The 19,185-nt window shown below is 62.2% G+C and overlaps 1 protein-coding gene across 1 annotated transcript; it reads right to left on the bottom strand.

The window, feature by feature from the left end:
• Positions 1 to 1,297: 1,297 nt before the first annotated feature.
• Positions 1,298 to 17,661, bottom strand: LOC117640548. Its single transcript, XM_034377082.1, has 8 exons — positions 17,115 to 17,661; positions 4,219 to 4,392; positions 3,822 to 3,971; positions 3,451 to 3,567; positions 2,627 to 2,956; positions 2,084 to 2,458; positions 1,758 to 1,894; positions 1,298 to 1,657 (listed from the first exon to the last, which is right to left on the bottom strand). The coding sequence occupies exons 1-8, from the start codon at positions 17,154 to 17,156 to the stop codon at positions 1,543 to 1,545; spliced, it is 1,440 nt and encodes a 479-aa protein (XP_034232973.1). The 5' UTR covers positions 17,157 to 17,661; the 3' UTR covers positions 1,298 to 1,542.
• Between the last annotated feature and the right edge of the window lie 1,524 nt (positions 17,662 to 19,185).

Below are 19,185 nucleotides of genomic sequence, written 5' to 3'. Positions count from 1 at the left end.
TTTCAAGACGAGGGAGCAAACTCAACTATTAAGGGAGGTCCTTGGCTCTGACGGTATCTGACATTTTCACTGCATCCCTTTCGCGAAGGTCAACTGCTACCCTTTCGCCGGCGCGGCGGACCCTGACCCTGTACGTGCCGGCGAAATGGCAACCGAGAAACACGGCAGTCAAAATAACCAGGATGCAAAGATTTGCTTGCAGTTACTGCTACTCAAAGCAGCAGCAGCAACAAGAACAATGACAACAAACAACAACAACAACAACCATGACTCTTTGCAGACTTGTCCAGGACGCGTACCTGTGTGTGGTCCCATGGCCGGTGCGTAGAGGTTTCTGCGGGTGAGTGGCTGTGCTTCCTCTGGGGCCCTTCGCCGGGCGGCCCGTCCTGGGGCCGACGGCGTCCTCGCGGGGCCCTTCTTGGAGGGCGTTGCGGCCCTCGCGGCCCTCACGCGGCCGTGGCGGCGCGCGCACTGGCTGGCGCCGAGGCCGCCGCGCACATGGCCGCGACCGGCACGGCGGCGTGGCGTCCGCGACCACGGCGGCGTCCTCGACCGCGGCGCGGCTCCGTGATAACGATTAATCAGCGCGATAAGGTCACGGCGAGCACCGCGACAACGGCAGCATCACCATCCGCCTGCCGCCGAAGGATCGCGTCGTCGCGCTGTCGCTCTCGCACCTACACGGGGCGCCCCGTGAGTGCGCGAGAGACACACTGCGAGGAAAAGGACTCAGTCTGCAGGATGAGAAATGCGGCGGCGCGGACGGCGGCGGTCCCGGTCATGGGCGTGCCGGCGCGGCGCGGCGAGACAGTGCACTGGGCGGTCCGGGGCGGCAGGCAGGCGGCAGGCCAGCGGCTCGGCCGGGCACATCGACACAAGTGTGTTTGATGAAGACACCGGTGGCTCGCCCCGACCTACCTGACCTTGCGCGGCGTGCAGCGCGGTGCCAGCGCGCACGCCCGGTGCTGTCGGGGCCTGCAGGGGCCCGGTGCGCGAGAGGCACTACACTGAGAGTCACTGGCGCGGAGAGCGGCGGCGCCGGGCGCGCTCATTCCCAGCAGGGTGTCGTCGCTCTGTCTCTCTCGCGCCCTCGCGGCACGCCGCGCGAGTGCAGCGAGTGCGACGAAGACGGAGCGACGGACGCGATGCGAGGAATCGGTGTGATGCAAAAAGGCGTCCCGTCGCGTTGCGTCGCGTTGCGCGTCGCGTTCCGACGAAGACGAACAGCGGCAGCGGATGCGGCCGACACGACACGCACCGCAGAGTTCTATTTGGGGAAAGTACGAAGAAAACCCTGTTTCTAAAACGTTTTATCACATCTCTTATTACAACTCGTTACTTAAGACATTCAATTTCACATACCCTGTGGCTGCAGCTCAGCCGAAAGGAATACACACAAATTGTAGACGTCATAGGCACCATGAAGTCATTAGCACTATCAGTCGCATCCCCCCTCCCCTTCCCCTCCCCTTCTCCCCCTTCCTTCATCCACATCACAGTAAGATTCACGGCGCGTGGCTCCACTCCAGCCACTCCAGCGGTTCAGCCCTTGGCGTCGTCCTCGTCGGAGCTGGGGTCGGTGCTGGAGAGGTCGTCGGCCACCTGCGAGGCGTGGAAGACGTGGGCGCCGGGGTCGGGGGCGCCGCTCGACGAGGGCCTGTGGCGGTGAAGATAAGTGTTTCGGTGAAAGTAGGTCGAGTTTCAGTAGGAAACAACTTCCCGACTTTGAGACTTATGGTGACGTCACGCGGCCCCACCTGTAGGGGTCGCAGCGGACACGCAGGCAGGGCAGTCCCCTGCGCAGGCGGCGCAGCACTCGCGGCGGCACGCCCTGGCCGCGGAAGCAGCCCCGCACGTCGAGCAGCTGCAGCCCCGGCACGTGTCTCGGCAGCACCTGCAGAAGGACTTTGTGGAGGGGGCCAAAACTCTAGACGCGTTTTGAGCTCCAGAGTCGCTAAATGGGACTCGAACCGAGCGTGTGACCCCACCAATGGATTGCTCTCCGAACGAGGAATCCATTGGTTCGAGTCCCGCTCAGCGACTCTGGGCCTGGGGGGTTTTGACCGCTGGATCCGCCACTGACCTGCAGGTGGCGCAGGCCGAGCGTGGTGCTGCCGCGCACCGCCAGGTGGCGTAGCGACCGCAGGCTGCGCGTCAGCTCGGCCAGGCCGTGCGCGTCCAGCCACGTCCCCGGCGACACGATGAGCGTCTCCAGGCTGCCGCAGCTCGCCGCCAGCGCCGGCGCCATGAAGTTGCTGTAGTCGCTCAGGTCCTCCAGGACGAGCTCCTTGATGGTGGCGAAGCGCGGGCAGGTGGCCATGAAGGCGGCCACCTCCTGCATGATGGTGACGCCGTCGCCGCGCCCCACGCCCTGGATGTGCAGCGACTCCAGGCTCTCGATGTGCTCGATGACGTGCAGCGTGGCCAGCGGCGTGGTGATGGACTTGAGCGCCTGCAGCTGGGGGCATGCCCGGGGCAGGGGTCATTTTGCTGGTTCAATCTATGGCCCTTGGGGGTGTGACAGGGGGAGTGACATGGGAAGTGACAGGGGAGGGAACGAATGTGACGCAGAAGCGGATACGGGGAAGAAGGTGTGTGTGTCTGTGTGTGTGTCCACGACGCGCACCTTGGACACCTCGATGAGCAGGCTGGGGTGGATGTAGCAGCCGTTGAGGCTGACGGCCTGCAGCAGGGCGCGCTTGTGGCGCAGCAGGGCCACGAAGAAGGGGCACTCGTGCTCGTCGAAGAAGTCGGTGCTGAGGCCGCTGATGTCGAGGCGGCACAGTGCGGGGCAGCCCAGCCCCACGTCGGCGTGCTTGGCCAGGCAGCGCCACGCGCCCTTCAGGACCAGCGTCTGCAGCGCGGCCAGCTGCCCGACCACGGACAGGAACTCCAGGTCCTGGCTCTGCTGGGCGGCCGCCCCGCCCGAGCTGGCAGCCGCCTCGCCGTCGGAGCCCTGCGACCCCCAATCGACATGAGTCCCATCGCAGAGAATCTAACCTACGATGCGCCACTTTTTGACCAAGTTGGTCGGAAAATCGTTGCGGTCAAAGCCAAAATCGTTGTGGTCAACGTCCTCCCGATACAGGGCATGAAAGAGTAGGGTCTTAAGAGTACTAGGACGTCGAGGGAGGCCTTTTACGGTGACTAGATGGGACGCAGTGGCCGCCCAAAGTCAGCAAAATCAGCAAATTTACGAGATTCGACCACTTTTTGACCAAGTTGGTCGGAAAATCGTTGCGGTCAAAGCCAAAATCGTTGTGGTCAACGTCCTCCCGATACAGGGCATGAAAGAGTAGGGTCTTAAGAGTACTAGGACGTCGAGGGAGGCCTTTTGCGGCGACTAGATTGGACACAGTGGCCGCCCAAAGTCAGCAAAATCAGCAAATTTCCGAGATTCGACCACTTTTTGACCAACTTTGCTCCCAAACTGCCTGGCAGTTGGCCCACCTGCTGCGCGGTCGTCTTCGGCGTGCAGGTGGCGAGGTTCGAGTTGACGAACAGCGTGAGCGTCTGGAGGTGGTCCTTGAAGTGGAGCAGGATCCGCTGGATGACGGCGCCGTCGATCTGCGGTGCGGAAGAGGGGCTATTAATCGACTAATCGAAGGTAACCGAGATTACTTTCGATAATCGAACGGTTCAAACCCTCAATTAGTATTACGGTAATCAGAGGTTTGACAAATTTTCGATTAAGCGTATTTTTCCGTAGTTTTAGCTTTAGGTTCAAGTTTTGTTAAATCACTTTGCAATTTTTAATCTGTCAAATTGACTGCGATTTATCGGTTTCTTTCGATTGGTCGGACGCTTTGTCGATGACCAACCTTGTTGGTGGTCTGCAGGTAGAGCTCGCGGACGCGCTGCACGCCGCTGCAGAGGGCCGCCGCCACTGGTTCGGGCATGTCGCACGTGTAGCCGGAGTAGTCCAGGTAGCGCAGCGAGGGCGCGCGGAGGAGCACCTGCACGAAGTCATCCTGCAACGATGAAAAACCGCTTCAAAAAACCCGCAAAAAACACATGATTACCAGAGTGGTTGACCCCTCGGTGTTTTCGGTGCCATTTTGCGTCATTTTGAGTATTTTTTTTCAGCGGGCTTGAAATAAGCGGCGCTGCTAAGGCGCTGACAGTATACCGGCGCCCGCCCGGCCCAGCCGACCGTCAATACGCCGCGCTCGAAGACGCAAAGTCGGCGCAGCGCGGGGTATCGCCGCACGGTGGTACCTGCGTGTCCCGGGTGTAGCGCAGCTCGGCGTCGGCCCACAGCGAGTCGTCGTACGCCAGGCGCCGCCAGTCGACGCACACCCTGGCCGCCCGGCACACCAGGTCCTCGAGCGGCAGCAGCGAGAACACGTGCAGCAGCAGCTCCTCGGGCAGGCACTCGATGGACACGGGCTCCTGCGCAGAGACGGGCCGAACATTCACATAAGGCCGCGTCGCACAGTGGGCCAGAAGACCGGTGGAGGCGCCCAAAACTCTAGCGGTGACGGCGCACTGCTAGTGTGGTTGCTCCGTCGCGGCGTAGGGACGATCCGATTTAGGTATCCCGTCCACGGCGGCTTGGACGGCGCCTGCGGCGGAGAGGGTAGGCAACACTGCAAGACTCGGATGTCTCGGTGGCCCACCTCGCAGGCGCTTTGTGCCGCTGTCTCCCTCCACTTCTGCTCTCTCTCTCTCTCTCTCTCTCCCTCTCTCCCTCTCTCCCTCTCTCCTCCGCGCCAAATTGCGACTATGTTGCGTGCGTTAGCGCGGAGAGTGCGGCGCGGTGCGGTGCGCGGCCGGGTAGCAGCCAACATTGTAAGTGACCGCGCACAACCAGAATATGAGAGCGAGCTTTAAAAACGCGCGTAAATCTGAACCGAGTGGCGGGGCGGGGCGCGGCGGGGCCGGGAGGGGCAGGGCCCGGCGGGCCAGTCGGAGAGCCCATCCCCACCTGCATTGTGGACTCGATGACGACAGGAAATGGATTCAGTCTCAGTCTCCAAGGGACCTGCTGCACCCCGCCAGCCCGGCTGGCCCTGCCCAACCACCTGCCCCCGACCCCGGCCTGTATGGTGGCAGTCTGCTGGGAACTTGACCAACGGATGAATTTCCTCAGTAAATTCACAAACAACAGTGGGACTACTACCAAAAGTTATGACCTTTCGAATGTTCAAATTTCCATATGGGTTTTTGCTTGACGGGACGTTAATTTTGAGACGTCGTGTCTTCAGTCGGAAGATAATGTACTCCTGTTTCGTTTTTATTATCTGTTTTAAGGTTTCTTTTTGGGTTTCTTTCTTTAACTGGTTCTTTCCCGTTCGCCCCGCCGCTATCGCCATCGCCCGCCTGCCTCAAACAAAGTAGCAGCCGGGCGTGGCGTGACGGGGCGTGACGGGGCGTGACCCCGCGCGTGGCGTCGGCCTGGCGTCGGCCCTGCATTGTCGCGGCTCGCTCGCTCTCCTCTCCTGCTTGACTTTGACTTTGCAACGACCACTCCGCAGTCAAACAGTCGGTCTGGCCGGCCGACTGTCCGGCTGGCCGACTGGCTCCGCGCGACCAGGTGGCGGTGTTGCAGTCGGCTCTGATAACAGCTTTCAGGCCCGGCGCGGCGCGGCGCGGCGCGGCTCGACACGGCGCGGCGCGGCCGATACAAAGTTACCTTTCAAAGAACACTTGGCGCGGCGCCGGGGCCGCCGCGCCGCGGCCACGCGGCGCCACCAGAATGTTGCAGTTGCCATCGCGAACCGTTCGCTTATTATACCCTTATGTGCGATGCTACGCCCGGCCACGCCACGCCACGCCGTGCCGTGCCCACTACCGCCGTGTTGAAACTGTGACTATGTTGCCCGGGCGGCGCGGCGGCCGCGGCGGCGCGCGGAGCATGGCGGAGACTGCTGCGCCGCTCCGTGGCCGCGCTGCCGCCTCGCCGTGCTGCACACTGATTCCGAGAGTCGTTTTCGTCTCTCTGTCGCCCCCATACGAGGCGCCCCACGAGTGCGAGAGAGACGGGGTGACTCTCGGCGTCAGTCTGCTGGCCGGGGAGAGATCCTGTCAGTACGTCTGCTGCTCCGCGCTGCCCCGCTGCCCCTGCACGCCCTTCCTACCTCCATCGTGAACAACTTTGTTGGGACAGGCGAACAGACTCTCGCGGCTGCTGGTTTTCCTGTTGCCATATCTCGTCCTCCCGAACGCACCCCCCCCCCCCTCTCTCTCTCTCTCTCTCTCTCTCTCCGTCCGCGTGAGGGAGAGCGTCAAAATGTCATCCGCGGCCGAATAAAGAAGGGCGAAAGGTAAAAGTGTATCAGATTGCGACTCGGGCCTTGTCGTCGACGACGTGCCGTAAAGCGGCTAGTTTGGCACCTTTGCAGTGCCGTGCCGGCCGTGCCGCTTTGCTGCTTTTGCGGTGGCGTGTTGCCGCCTCCTTGGGCCCCGCCCCGCCCCGCCCCGCCCCGCCTGCCCGTTGCGTTTCATTGCAGTGGCGATGCAATGCGAAGCAGGGCGAAGCAGTGCGATTCATAACATTGTAAAGGCCGTTCGTGTTTGTCTGCGTCATTCGGCGTTGGCCGCTTCGGACTTCCCCCTCCCCCTCACTCCTCTCAACGAGTCGGTCCATCGCGAGCATTTATTTTAATTTGCATAGCACACTGGAAAATAAAAGGCGTCTCGTTTTCCTGTGTCGAGTGTGTGTAGGTTTCTCCGTGCCCCTCGGCCTAGGTCCATTTCGGAAGGACAGCGTTTTCTCGTCCTCTTTATTTTCACGCAGAGTTTTTTCTTTCGGCCGTTGTCACACCTCCCTCAGGCTGGCCAGCATTCTTCCCTCTTTGCTCCAAATTTTACGGGCCCCGGACTCGACTTCGCCACCACAGACGGACCGAGTGGAGTGGTCCCATCTTTTTTTCCCGCTCTCTCTCTCTCTCTCTCTCTCTCTCTCTCTCTCTCTCTCTCTCCATGCTCTTTCTCCCTCCCTCCCTCCTCCTTTTTTTACGGGTTTGCAGTCTTTGCCACAACAAGCACGATGCAACAATGTTAGTTATTTGGACGTCACAGCGGCGACCTGCGGATGATGGCGTTTCCTGAAATGCAAACGCAAGCCTGATGGTGTGCTACACTGGTACACTCCCAGGCAGAGCGGCGCAGAGCGCTCACGGAACTCGAACAAAAAGTGGCATGGAGGCAAAACGGAAACATTTTAGTTTTTGAACATTTTTTTCTAACGTCAGCACTCCTCTCGCCTGCACACACGGTCGTGGCTGCGGGAAAAGGGGGGGGGGAATGTTCCAATGCCCCCCTCAGGTCTGGTACCGCCCTGGAGCTACAGAACGGCCTGTTGCTGTGCAAGTTGGATTAGAAGAATTGTAACCAATCTGACCAAGATCCCGGTCCGCCAGGAAAGTTTGGCGTGCTCCCCCTGTTCTCTCAAAACAGGACGAACAATACCGGAAAGGTGAAACAAAGTCATCAAAGTGACCTTGGCTCGAGCGTTCGGAGCGCCCGGCACCGGCCAGACTTTCGGCAATGCTGTCCAGGCGAGGGTGGGGAGAGGGAGGGGAGGGGAGGGGCACAAGCCACGAAATACAATGTAGACGCACATTCAGAGCCCTCCCCCCTTCACTGCGTCCGCCCCTACATTCGCGCGTGCCGCGGCCGGCCATCGGCACAGGGGAGGGGGGCGTCCCGTCGGCGGCCCTGCCTGCCCGTCCCGCAACCAGGCCGTCGTACTTCTGGGGGTGGCGGGCCGGCCGGGCCGGGCGGCGGTGAGATACATTGTTGTCCGTTGTTAGCGTGGGGACGAACGGACGAAACCGAACCTGTCACGACATGAGTCATTCCCCATCCCCTGCGCCGCCCTGCGCAGTCTCATTCCGAACAACGCTCTCGGCTTTTTATTTGTCTCTGTCGCACCCCTGAAGAACGGCCACGTGAGTGCGAGGCACGCAGCGGCGAATCAGGTAGCATCCTTCCCGCCCCCTCTCCTTCTGGATCCGCCCCCGCACGTCGCCGTGGTGGCCGCGAAGTCCGCGATGGCCGTCGCGGACCCCGAGAGCTCGCGAGGACGCCGACGACGGGAGTACCCTCGGCGGCGAGGCCCTGCCCGCGCCGCGTGCCGCTCGCGGCCAGCGGCGGTGTGCAACAAAGTTGCAGCTGTGTGTGTCCGTGTGTGTGGTGATTGAGGAATTAAGTCGGATGACTCCTGTGCCAGTGAAATATAGCCTATTTGGAGGACGCGCATGCGGTCCGTCCCCACTCCTTTGCCGCAAAACACTTGAACAACAGTGTTATGATCGCGGCGGCCGGCCGGCCGGCCCGGCCCGGCCAGGGCGGACAGGACCAAGAGGTACTTTGTTGTAGCGGCGACCGGCGTGGCGGCGCGGCGGGGCGGGGTGGGGTGCGCGGCGGCGGAGGGGGCACCAGCTGCTTCGCGGCGCGGCGGGGCGGGGCGGCGGGGCGGGGCGGCGGGGCGCGCTCTCTCCCGGCGCGGCGCTGCTGGAGGGCCGCAAGTCGAACTGCCGCCGTCGCGCCGGTCGGACGTCCGCGCCGGGCACGTCCGCGATGTGCACGTTCGCGACGAAGGGGCGCACGGCGTCGAGGTCCACGACGACGAGGACGCCCACCGGTAAGGGCCTGCGCCGTGGGCCTGCACGATGTTGCTGCCCTCACCTCAGGGGTTTGCCCGGACCCAGGTACGCGTCGGAGGGTCCGCGATGTGAGAGTGCCAGGTGCCGCTCGCTGTCAGTGCGTGCGCGTGTCTGTGGTAGTGACCGACAGTGCCGTGAGTGCCAGTGCATTGTGGATTACTCGGATTACACTGTCAACCACCTTCTGACGCCATTCACCCCCAGGTAAGCCCAATCGACGCCCAAAGCGAACCGCCAAGCAACCGACAACTGACAGTCACACCTAGTCACACGAAGAACTTCTCCCTGGACTGTGGACTTCCCTGCCCTGTCCTTGCCGTGGCATATCGTGCCGCGCCGTGCCCTGCGCGTGAGATTCCGCGCTAAATGAGGGCCGCATCCCGACCGGAACACACGCGAGCCACCGCGCCGTGCCGTGCCGCGCCGCGGCGAGCCGCAGTTAGAATGTATCTCATTGTTGCATGCAAATTCCGGGCCGTGACGTCACGTGGCCTCGACCGGGTCCCGCAGTCCTGCGGCACGCGGACCGGGCCGCGGGATGGCAACCGGGAGGGGTCCCCTGGCCATGCCTTGACACCTCCGAGCACGACACGAAATATTAACGCGACACCCAGGTTCGAACACAGGCCTTTTTTTCGGCGATTCTTTATTTTTTAAAAAAGTTGGTTGGTGGCGTTGTCAGTTTTTTTTCAAAAGCGCCGATGGAATGTCTGAACGGTCTCACGCGTCCCTTCATCCCGTTCAAATCGCATGACTACGAGACTGTCAGAAGAAGAAAACCACAACAGACTGGCTGTGTGTTACAATATTCAACTATAATACTGTATTATTTCTTTTTTTAAAAAATACGACCAAAAGCCTCTTATTTTAAAACGCCAACCACCATAAAACTAAATTTTAAAAGCGTCATATTTTTTTTCCATTTTTTACGGACACTATGTTGCGGCAAACTGACAATGTCGCTCCGAAAAACAATTTTTTTTTTCACGGTGCGCGCGCGGTCACCGCAACGCCCCGCTCCGTGCATGCGGTGCGGCCATTATCTGCACCAACAAAGCCACTATTCCTTACTATGTTGCGGACCGCTCAATTAATGTGTCGTGTGTGTGTGTGTGTGTGTGTGTGTGTGTGTCTGTGTGTGTGTCTGTCTGTCTGTCTGTCTGTGAGACTGTGAGTGTGGAGGGGGAGGTGAGGAGCTCACCCTTTCCCTCTGTTTGTCGGCAGGTAGTTTACCTTTACCTGCAGCCGTTTCAATCAGTCCAGCACGCGGCCCACGATTGCCGCTATTACCGTCATCAGGTCAGTGCGCGTTCTTCACGCACTTCGCACCCCCCCCTCCCTCCACCACCACCACCGCCACCTGCCACTGCGGTCCACGGGCCCCTCTCCACCCCCGCCTGCTGGAGCTAACTCGGTGGACGGACCAATCCAGCCCCTGGCCCTGGTTCGAATCCCTCCTCCCTTTTTTTTGGGGGCGCCGTGCCGCGGCTGCCAGTGTGGGCGTTGGCGCCGCAGATGATGATCGGCGTCCAGACAAGTCCGGGGGTATTTGCGGATATCTGTCCGGCCCGGCGGAGCGGCGGCAGGGCACTACACTGACAAGAGAAGGCAGGGCGAGGCGGGGCAAGGCACTGGGCAGTGGCGCACCGCACCGCACAGTCGCGGACTTAGTTGCAACCTATTACCAAGAACTGGGTGCAACATTCTTGCACAAGGCAGATGATGGCGGGACTGCAGCGGCAAGGGGGAGGTTAATAGTTTGCGTTCTGTTGTGCCCGCGGCGTGGCGGGGCGTGGCGGGGCGTGGCGCGGGGCGGGGCGCGGGGCGTAGCCGAGTCAACAGCGACTTGTGCTCGCGGCGCCGCCGCCTGGGTACCGCCGGCGGGTACCCCGAGGGCCCCGGCTGGATCGGCACTACCCAAAGGGTGTACGTACCATCCACCAGAGTACCCCCCTCCCCGCCCCCCTCTCTCTTTCTCGACCTTCTTCTGGGCCTGGCCGTCCTCTGGTCATTCCCTGCCAGCGTCCCGGCTCTGTTGTGCTTTCCTCAACCCCCATGAAAAATTTGTCACATGTGAAAATTGCTCAAAGCAGCATTGTCTTACTGTCCAGTTTATTTTCCCCCCGAAAACGTGAAAGAAACATGCTCATTTATTGTAGCGGTTTTAAGAAGTCAATTTCAACCGAGGGCAGCCGAGAGCGAGCCGCTTATTTCGACAATGTAAGCAGTGCCATCCTTTTTCGTGAGATAACTGGAATTACGGACAGTGTGTGTTTTTCTCCTCTTCCCTCCCCCTTCACCCTCCCTTCCTCTACCCCCCCCCCCCCCTTTCCCCGCCGGCCGGGCTGCGGCGCTCACCTCAGAACAAGTGATGGACATGTGTTTATTATGTTGCGCAGGCAGTAGCCGAGTGCGGCGGCGAGGCGGCGCGGCGCGGCTGCTACATTGTAGCTAAACGGTCCGTCTGGCCGCGTCGCGTCGCGCGCCCCGACGACAAGGGCCTAACTGCACGGGGCCCGGCGCGCAGTTGCGTGGGTTCGCGGCGCGCCCGGCCCGGCCAGCTGTTGCTGCCGTGCCGGCGAAAAAGGGGTGAGGGGGAGTGCAACAGTTCAGTCACGGGGCGCGGAGTATCGCCGCGTGGAGTAGAGACGTGCCCACGGCGTGGAGTCTCGACGCGGGAGCGGGCAGAGCGGGCAGAGTCGCCGCGCAGGCGAGGGGTATCGCCGAGCGCAGGGTCGTAAAATTTTCGTCGAAAGGAGTAGAGGCGGCGGGATGCTCGGGTTGGTTTAGGTCTCTCAGCGCGGAGTATCGCCGTCGAAGGTCTCTCGGCGCGAGGGGTATGGCCGCCGGATTAGCGGAGGGTTTAAGGGACAAGGACCAGGGCGTGGGGGATGCAGCTGAATGTTGCCTACCAGCAGCGGAAGCACTCTGGTAGTCCGGATTATGGACTGCCAATTTGCTGTCAGTCGGATCACCCGAGTCAAGGAGCCGTCACCTCCTACGGGGGATGTTCCACCAGGATTTCGGAAAAGGCATGCGATTGCACCGCAGGGCTCTCAGATCGCCCTGAGCAGGCCTCGCGAATTATTGGCACTACACTGAGAGTGGGGCTTCGGTTCGGTTTGGCAGCCACAGCGGGGCGCCGACTTCCCCTAAGTGGCTCAAGCGCTGCGCTTATTCGCACGTGGGAAAATCCATAAAGGAGCCACTCCAGCTAACGAGGGGTTCGCGATGTCTCTGTCTCTCTCACACCCTTCCGCAGCGCGCCACGCGTGCGAGAGAGACAAGACGACGAGCTTTATGGCCGCGGAGGGGTTGCCTCGTCCACTGTAATGCGGCGTCCACCCCCGAGTCCCCTCGCCTTGCCTTCTCTTGACCCGTCCCACGGCCCGCCGCCTTCCCGAATAAACTCTTAACGTGCCCCGGTTGTGAAAAAATCTTATTATAAGTCGTTCGGCTTCGGCCTTACCTGTCCCGCTTTGACTGTTGGCCGGCATGATTTAGGGATCGAAAATCGACATTATGACCGGGTTTACGAGCGGAGGGGTGTGTTCCACTCGTCCCACTTCCAGTGTGCTCACAGCAGCAGCACCGCCCCCTATGACGAGGACGTTCCCCGAACGCGGTCCTCATAGTGCAGGGCGGAGGGAGGGGGAACCCATTCAAGTCCGTGTGTCAAATCGTGAATGGAGCGCCTCTTTAACCTCTTACTTATATATGGACTGCCCCGGGTCGTCAAGGATGAGACGTTAAAACGCGAGTGACGAAAAAAGAAAAACGGAGAAAAAACGGTGTCCTTCTTTTCCGTACAGTAGTTTTTGTGGTCCTTCCGGTAAAGTTGCACCTGACGCTGACGCGGGCCGACAGTTTGTTGCGGGGGAGTGGAGTGGGCGAGACGGAGTTTCAATGAAGCCTCATTTGCATGCAAGAGGACGGGCGGCGCGCGCACCCGCTCACCCCCTCCCTCCCGCAGGGCGGCAATCCCAGTTGACCCGAGATTAAAAGCCAGCGATTAAGAGGTGTAATCCGGGCAGCACTATAAACTGGAGGGGAGGAAAAAATGTCGAAAGAGGTGTCGTTGGTCGGAGACCGCAGGAATCACAACAGCGAGCTGCGGGCAAAAGGGTCGGTCGCTAAGTGCATCGGGTTTATTGCGGCAAGACCAGCAATGAGAGCAGCCGAGAGGAACCGGGCGGATAAAAGCGCTACTTTGGCTGCATCGTCTCTCTCGCACTCATGGATCCACTCCGCAAGGGGTGCGAAAGAGACAGAGAGGCGATACGACAATTCGGAATCGCTTGGGTGGGTGGCTAATGCAGTTTTCACAAGAACTAAATCCCCAAACCATAGTCGAGGGTCCACGTCCACTTCTCGCAAACCTCTTGGGTCGAAATGTGTATTCTTTGGCGGCGCAGGCGACGCAGGCCTTTTTACGGACGGCCCCCGGAACGAGCAAGGGCGCTAAGGCGCTGCGTTGGGACTTTATAGGACTCACTCCCAAATCCCACCACGCGCCCGCAGTGCCATGGCAGTGCAGCCTGCACTCTCTGACGAAGGGGGGTGGGGAAGGGGGTGGGGGGTCAGCGGGGATGGCGCAGTAACTCGCCCGGCGACAAAGACTCCGTGTTTATGATCGTGAGCGGGGCGAGGGGGGCGAAGGGGCGAAGCGGGGAAAGTAGAGATCTTAAAAGTGTGAGCTGTTGGCGGTGTTGGCGCAGTGGCGGTGCAGGGAGCTAAACGGGTCACTTTTGCAACCCCGTCCCTTCGCTCCGCCCTGCCTCGCCCTTCGCCCGCTCGACCCTCTCGCCGTGGCGTCGGTGACGTCACTGACGTCTCTGTCCCTGCGCGCTTCGCTCCGCTGCCGATGTCGCCGTCATCGTCGTCGTCGTCGTCGCGCCACCACCGATTCTAGTCTCTAAGACACCCGCCGACACCAAGTCAGCACCTGGACAAGGGGTGCGTCCCCCAGAGTGCCGTAGAGTCCTACACCTACATGGAGATCTTGGACTGTGGGGTGCGCGCGCGGCCTGCGCGGTCACGTCGCCGCCCGGGGCGCCCCCTGGCGGTGCCCGTTCGCGATCTGCACTCCCCCGAGAGGACGACTGTCGCGGCAAGGGAAGAGTGAAGTGCAACTGCGGCAGTCCGTGCTGAAGACGGAGAGTCGTTGTCTCGCTCTGTCTCTCTCGCACTCATGGGCGCCCCGTTCACGTGCGAGAGAGACAGAGCGACGACTCTCGGAATCAGTCTGCTGGACAGGACAGCCCCCAGCCCCGCCAGCCTCGCCGGCCGGCCCCGCCGCGCCACCAGTCGTAAACCGGCAGACTGCTTCCGAACTTGTCGCTCTGTCTCTCTCGCACTCGTGGGGCGTCCCGAAGGGGTGCGAGAGAGACAGCGACAGAGCTGTGGGGAATCAGCGTGCAGCCGGCGCCCTTTCTCGGCCTTCCGCACTCTTCTCGCCCCCTCCACTGTGGGGCCTCGGTGGGGCCCAGCGCAGGCACACTGCTGCACTACGGCGCGCCGTCCCCTTAATTCGCCCTTTCCCGCTTTTCCCGCGTGGATGGCGCCTTGCTCGCGGAGCGGCGTGTATCCCTTTCGTTTCGCGTGCGCCACCAGCCCCGACACCCCGCGAGGGCCGGCGGGGTCGGGGTTCGAATCCCGCTCACGTCCGGGTCGTATTTCGCCGTGACTTGCGTCACTGACAGAAGTCTCAAGACGACGCAGCAGAGGCTGCTTGCGAACAGGGCTCTCTCGCTCTGTCTCTCTCGCACTCGCGGGGCGGTGCCGTGGAGGTGCGAGAGGGACGCAGCGAGGACGCGCTCTTCGACTACAGTGCCCTCGCCGGCCGGCGTGCGAGGCTGTGAGACTCGGTTCCGAGAGCCGTTTTCGTCGCTCCGTCTCCCTCGCACCCATACGGGACGACCCATGAGTGCGAGAGAGACAGAGAGACAGTCCGCTGGCGAGGCGTCGTTGCGCCTTACATCGGTATTCACCCACCGCTACGACGCGTCGTAAAAAGTACCGCGTCGTACCGCCCAGACGCACACAGACACACCAACGCACGCGCGTGTGTGTGAATGCTTTGTGTGCTAGTATGTTTGTGTTCGTGTGTGTGTTCTTGTGTGTGTGAGTGTGTGAGTGAGAGAGCCAGCGGGCGGCGATTTCTATAAGTCGGACGGACCACACTTGACTGGCTGTCTCGTATATATACATTCCGGTCCGCAAGAACGCCCGCCAGCGAAAACAAGACTGAAACCGTTAACCCTATGCACTGCAGTGATGGCGCTCCTGCACCCCTCCCCCTCCATTTGCGAAGGGCAGTGCTGCCACGCCGGTAGACGAAAACTGCCAGTCTTGACTTTGTTTCTGAAGTTGGCAACAAAGGCTCTGAGTTAAGTGTCTTCTGGCATGAACCGGCACACTGCTAGAACCAAGTCTACGCTCAGTTTTCCACCCTTGGACTGCCAAAGTCCATACCACGTGCACGCCTCCGAGTCTGAGTACAGAACACCACCAAGTCTGTGGCACTGTCGATAGGGTTGCCAACCTCAGCCGGAAGGAAGGCGCGTATGCCGCAGGCAGGCTGGCGGCAAAGGTGGTAACGAGGCAAACAGGCCCCCGCCTTCGCAACAACCTCCCTTACAACCTTTTGCCGGCGCTTCCATGAAGCGCCCTGCGCGCCCACGCCCCCGTCTAGACCCCGGACGATGTCACGCAGCGGAGCGAGAGGAGGGGGGAGCGGAGAGGAGAGGGGCGGCCGATTATCTATACACCAGAACGGTTCATTTGGCCCCGTAAGCGCGCGTCGTGGCCGCCATGGTGGCCGCCATGGTGGCCGCCATGGTGGGCGTCGTGGGCAAGGCGTCTAGACTGGTCTAGACAGGGGTGAAGGTTGCTTTGGGAAGCGCTCAGCACGGCGTGGCTCAGCGCACAGCACGAGCCGAGGAGACTCGACGTTCCGCAGCGTGAAGTGCACCCCACCGCCGCCGCCTACAGTTTAAAATTGCAAACTTATTTGCGACTTTGTTTGGCCTCGCGAGGTGCGGCCGGCCGCAGGGGGGCGGCGGGGTGAAGGATCGCGGGACGACTGCGAATCTGTATGTTTGGACGGAAGCGCATTACGACCGCCAACTTGTCCTCCGTCGCGTCTCGGCCGTGTGTGTGTGTGTGTGTGTGTGTGTGTGTGTGTGTTCACGTTCCCCGCGGCGCGACGACGCGACGCGCGTCAGGCGGGGCAGCCTGGACAAAAGTTCCGCCCTTAAACTCGCCCCCTTCCCCCTCCCTCCCCGCCGGCCATAACCGATGCCTTCCCCCCCCCCGGCCTTTTCATTACGCCGCATTAAGTGGAATCCCAGTTGAGTGGAAGTGATTGTAGCGTGCGGCTTCATCGCGGAGGGTCCGTCTAAGTCACCCCATTCCGAGGGATCGTCGCCCTGTCTCTCTCGCACTCGTGGTGCGTCCCTCAGGGGTGCGACAGAGACAGATAGCGACCAAATCTGGCGGCTGTCTGCCGAAGCGCCGCCGCCGCCGCGCCACCGCACCGCCCGGAGCCGCCGCGCTATCTCTCTCGCACGGTGTATAAATGTTTTCGCGATGACATAAACTCCCCCGCGCGGGACACAAAAGGATTATGCTGCACTCCTCGACGTTTTGCACGCTGATTAGCCGGTGGAGACGGACGGACAGACAGACAGACAGACGGACAGACAGACAGACAGACAGACAGACAGACGGCGCGCGGACGCCCGGAGAGTCGAAGGGTGCGCACAGCTTGTCGGCTTGCGCCCGCGGCGTAGGCAACCCAACGGACTGCCAGAGCGGTCGGCTTGACTTGGCGGCGCCCCGCGTACGTTGGGTCGCCTACTCGTCGGGCGGGGCGGGGCGGACTCCGACCTACCCGACCAACGGCGGCCTAGCTCGGCGGCCGCGGGGCTGGGCCGCGGGCCGTGGACGCGCGGATCCGAGACGCGGCCGAGGCCGAGGGCCCCGCGACGCCAGCGGAACAGCTGAGCCGGGAGGGAGGGGAGGGGTGACCTTGGCGCGGGGAGGCCAGGGCCAGGGCTGGGCCAGGGCGGCGGGCCCGTCCCGCCAAACCTGTCTGCTCTCGTTGGGTGGCGCGCCGCGACAGCGCGACGCGCGCCTCAACATGCAGGCCCTGGGCACGGACGGCGCGGAACGTGTCGGGGAAAGTTTGGGGAGCGGGCCGGGCTTCGCCACTTTGTTTTTCCCGCCCCGGCCGGGTGTTGAACCCGCGATCGATCGTCGCCTGGCCTCCTTCTGCGCCTGGCGGCCTGGCGGCCCTAACCTAGACTCGACATAACCTCGCTGCGAGCGTCGCGGCCGGGGCGCCTCGTCGGCGGCGCTTAGCGTCGCGGCGTGCTGCTGCCAGCCGTCGTCCTGGACACGGAAGCACGCCGTCAACTCGGCGCGGCAGGGCACGACACCGTCGCGACGACGCTGCGTGCCTCGCGGTGCGCGCCGCGGGGAACGGCGAGCCGTACTCACGTCCTCTGGCGTCGCCACGGCCGCGGCGGTCGCAGCAGCCATCGGGGAAGACGCCAGCGCGCTGGCGGCAGTGCTGGCGGCAGTGCTGGCGGCAGTCGGGGACCTAGGCCAGCCTCGGCCAGCCCGCCAGCACCGTCACTACGTCAGTACCGTCACGACGGCGGACCGCGCGCCGGGTATGAGAAACTGCGCGATCGGCGCGCGCTCGCACGGTGCACTGGTGGGGCGCCACAGGCAAAGCGGCGAAGCTAAAGCGAGCTAGACGGAGGACGTTTCGCGCGCGGACATTTCGCAGTTGGCCGCCCCGCCGGCAGAGCGCTGCACTGCAGAGACTCGAAGTGGGACTTGGTTCGGCCCGTTACACTGCCTCGGGTTGCTGCGACCGAGGCCGCGACACCCTGGCTGGACCCCCCCCCCCTCCCCTTCGCTTTTTCCTCGTGTAGTATCCAGACGAAGGCCGCGCAACTCTGGAAGATAATCCCGGCGAGTTACGCCTGTTTGCCTTACAGGCGCGGCCCGATTTGGACCGCCGCGAGTCGCCGACCCACTCCACAACGTGGCAACATTGATAGGCCGCAGCAGGAGCGGACCGGCGGCGGCGACGCGAGTGTGTGTGTGTGTGTGTGTGTCGCCGCGCCACGTTTTGCCAATAACCGTGCCCTGTAACCGGCAGAGTCGGCGACTGGCCGCCGCGCCATAAAGACCCTGGCGTTGTACGGCGAGCTGCAGCAGCCGCGGGTCGCGCCGTGCGAACGCAGAGCGACGCAGAGGCAGCACGTTGCCTACTTCCAGGGGCAAGGCGTGGCTTTTAGCCCACCTTCCAGGCGGCTGTCCACTGTGCGGCGCTGCGGTCGCCGCTCGTTTCCCGCCAAAACGCGCGGCGGGTGGGCTGCCGGCCGTGTGGCACACTGTGGCACGAGTGAGTGCGGGTGGAGCGGGTGTAGTGACGCGAAACTCCGCGCTAATAGGCTTCTTATCGCTGTCATTTGATGGCCAGGGCTTTTCGACGTCGTCGTCGTCGGGTCAGGAAAGGGCCGCCACCGCCATACCGGCGGCTCGGGGGTTTGAACTCGCGGCCGCTGGTTGGTCGGTCGGCTGTTTAGGTGTTTAGTGAGCCGGCGCCGCTTTCCAGAAGCACGCTGCGCCGCTTATTTTTAGCGCACGCCGCTCCTTCAAGTTCAAGGTTCGCGGTTCGCGGCGCGGTGAGTGCAAAAAGCAGAGCCGCCGGACGGCTGCAAGTACACTGCAAGCACACTGCAATCCGGGAGTGCTAATTAATGCCGTGTCTCGGAGTCGTTGTCGGATGACCGCTGTTAAGTCTTCGCTGCTCCGTCTCTCTCTCTCTCTCTCTCTCTCTCTCTCTCTCTCTCTAGCACTCATGGTGCGTCCCCTTGCAGATGCGAGAGAGACTGTGCCGAAATAGTGTGCAGTTCCTGCTGCAGGCGGCGCGGGGTACCGCCGCGCATCGCGCATCTATCGGCGCGGAGTATCTGCGACGGCCACGCTGCTGCGCTACTGCACTTGTGCCCCCACCACAGCTACCCTTCCGCCGAGATACGCCCGCGAGTCCCCCTCCACCTCCACCCCACCCCCATGCCGAGTGTGTGTGAGTGTGTGCGAGCCAGTGAGATGTCGTGGGGAACGTCTTCCTGGCAGCGACGGAGCGCGGACGTAATCAACCGGGAAACAAGACAGTGTACAAGAAAGCCGAGTTGAAGAGTCTTCTTGGTGGGGCGCGGCGTGGGTTCGCGCCCAGGTTCTTCTTAGGTTCAATCGGTTCAGTCCGAATCGGATGCTTCCCGATCGAAAGACCCCTTAGTCTCGCAGACTGATTCCGAGAGTCGTTCTCGTCGCTCTGTCTCTAAGGCACTCATAAGGCGTTAAGTTAAGGTGCGAGAGGGACAAAGCGACGAAAACGCCTCTCGGAATCAGTCTCCCGGTACGGGACAGACCCTGGCCGTCGACCCGGCGACGACGGGCACCCACCGCGGCGGGCATGGTGGTGGCCGCTTCGCCGCTTGGCGAGGAGCCCCGTACGCCCCACGCGCCGCGCGGCGGCGTGGGCGGCGTG

This window comes from Thrips palmi, unplaced genomic scaffold, assembly GCF_012932325.1.
Source record: "Thrips palmi isolate BJ-2018 unplaced genomic scaffold, TpBJ-2018v1 HiC_scaffold_12, whole genome shotgun sequence".
NCBI lineage: Eukaryota > Metazoa > Arthropoda > Insecta > Thysanoptera > Thripidae > Thrips > Thrips palmi.
Note: the sequence above shows the minus strand (reverse complement) of the source record. Positions and strands in the feature narration are given on the sequence as shown.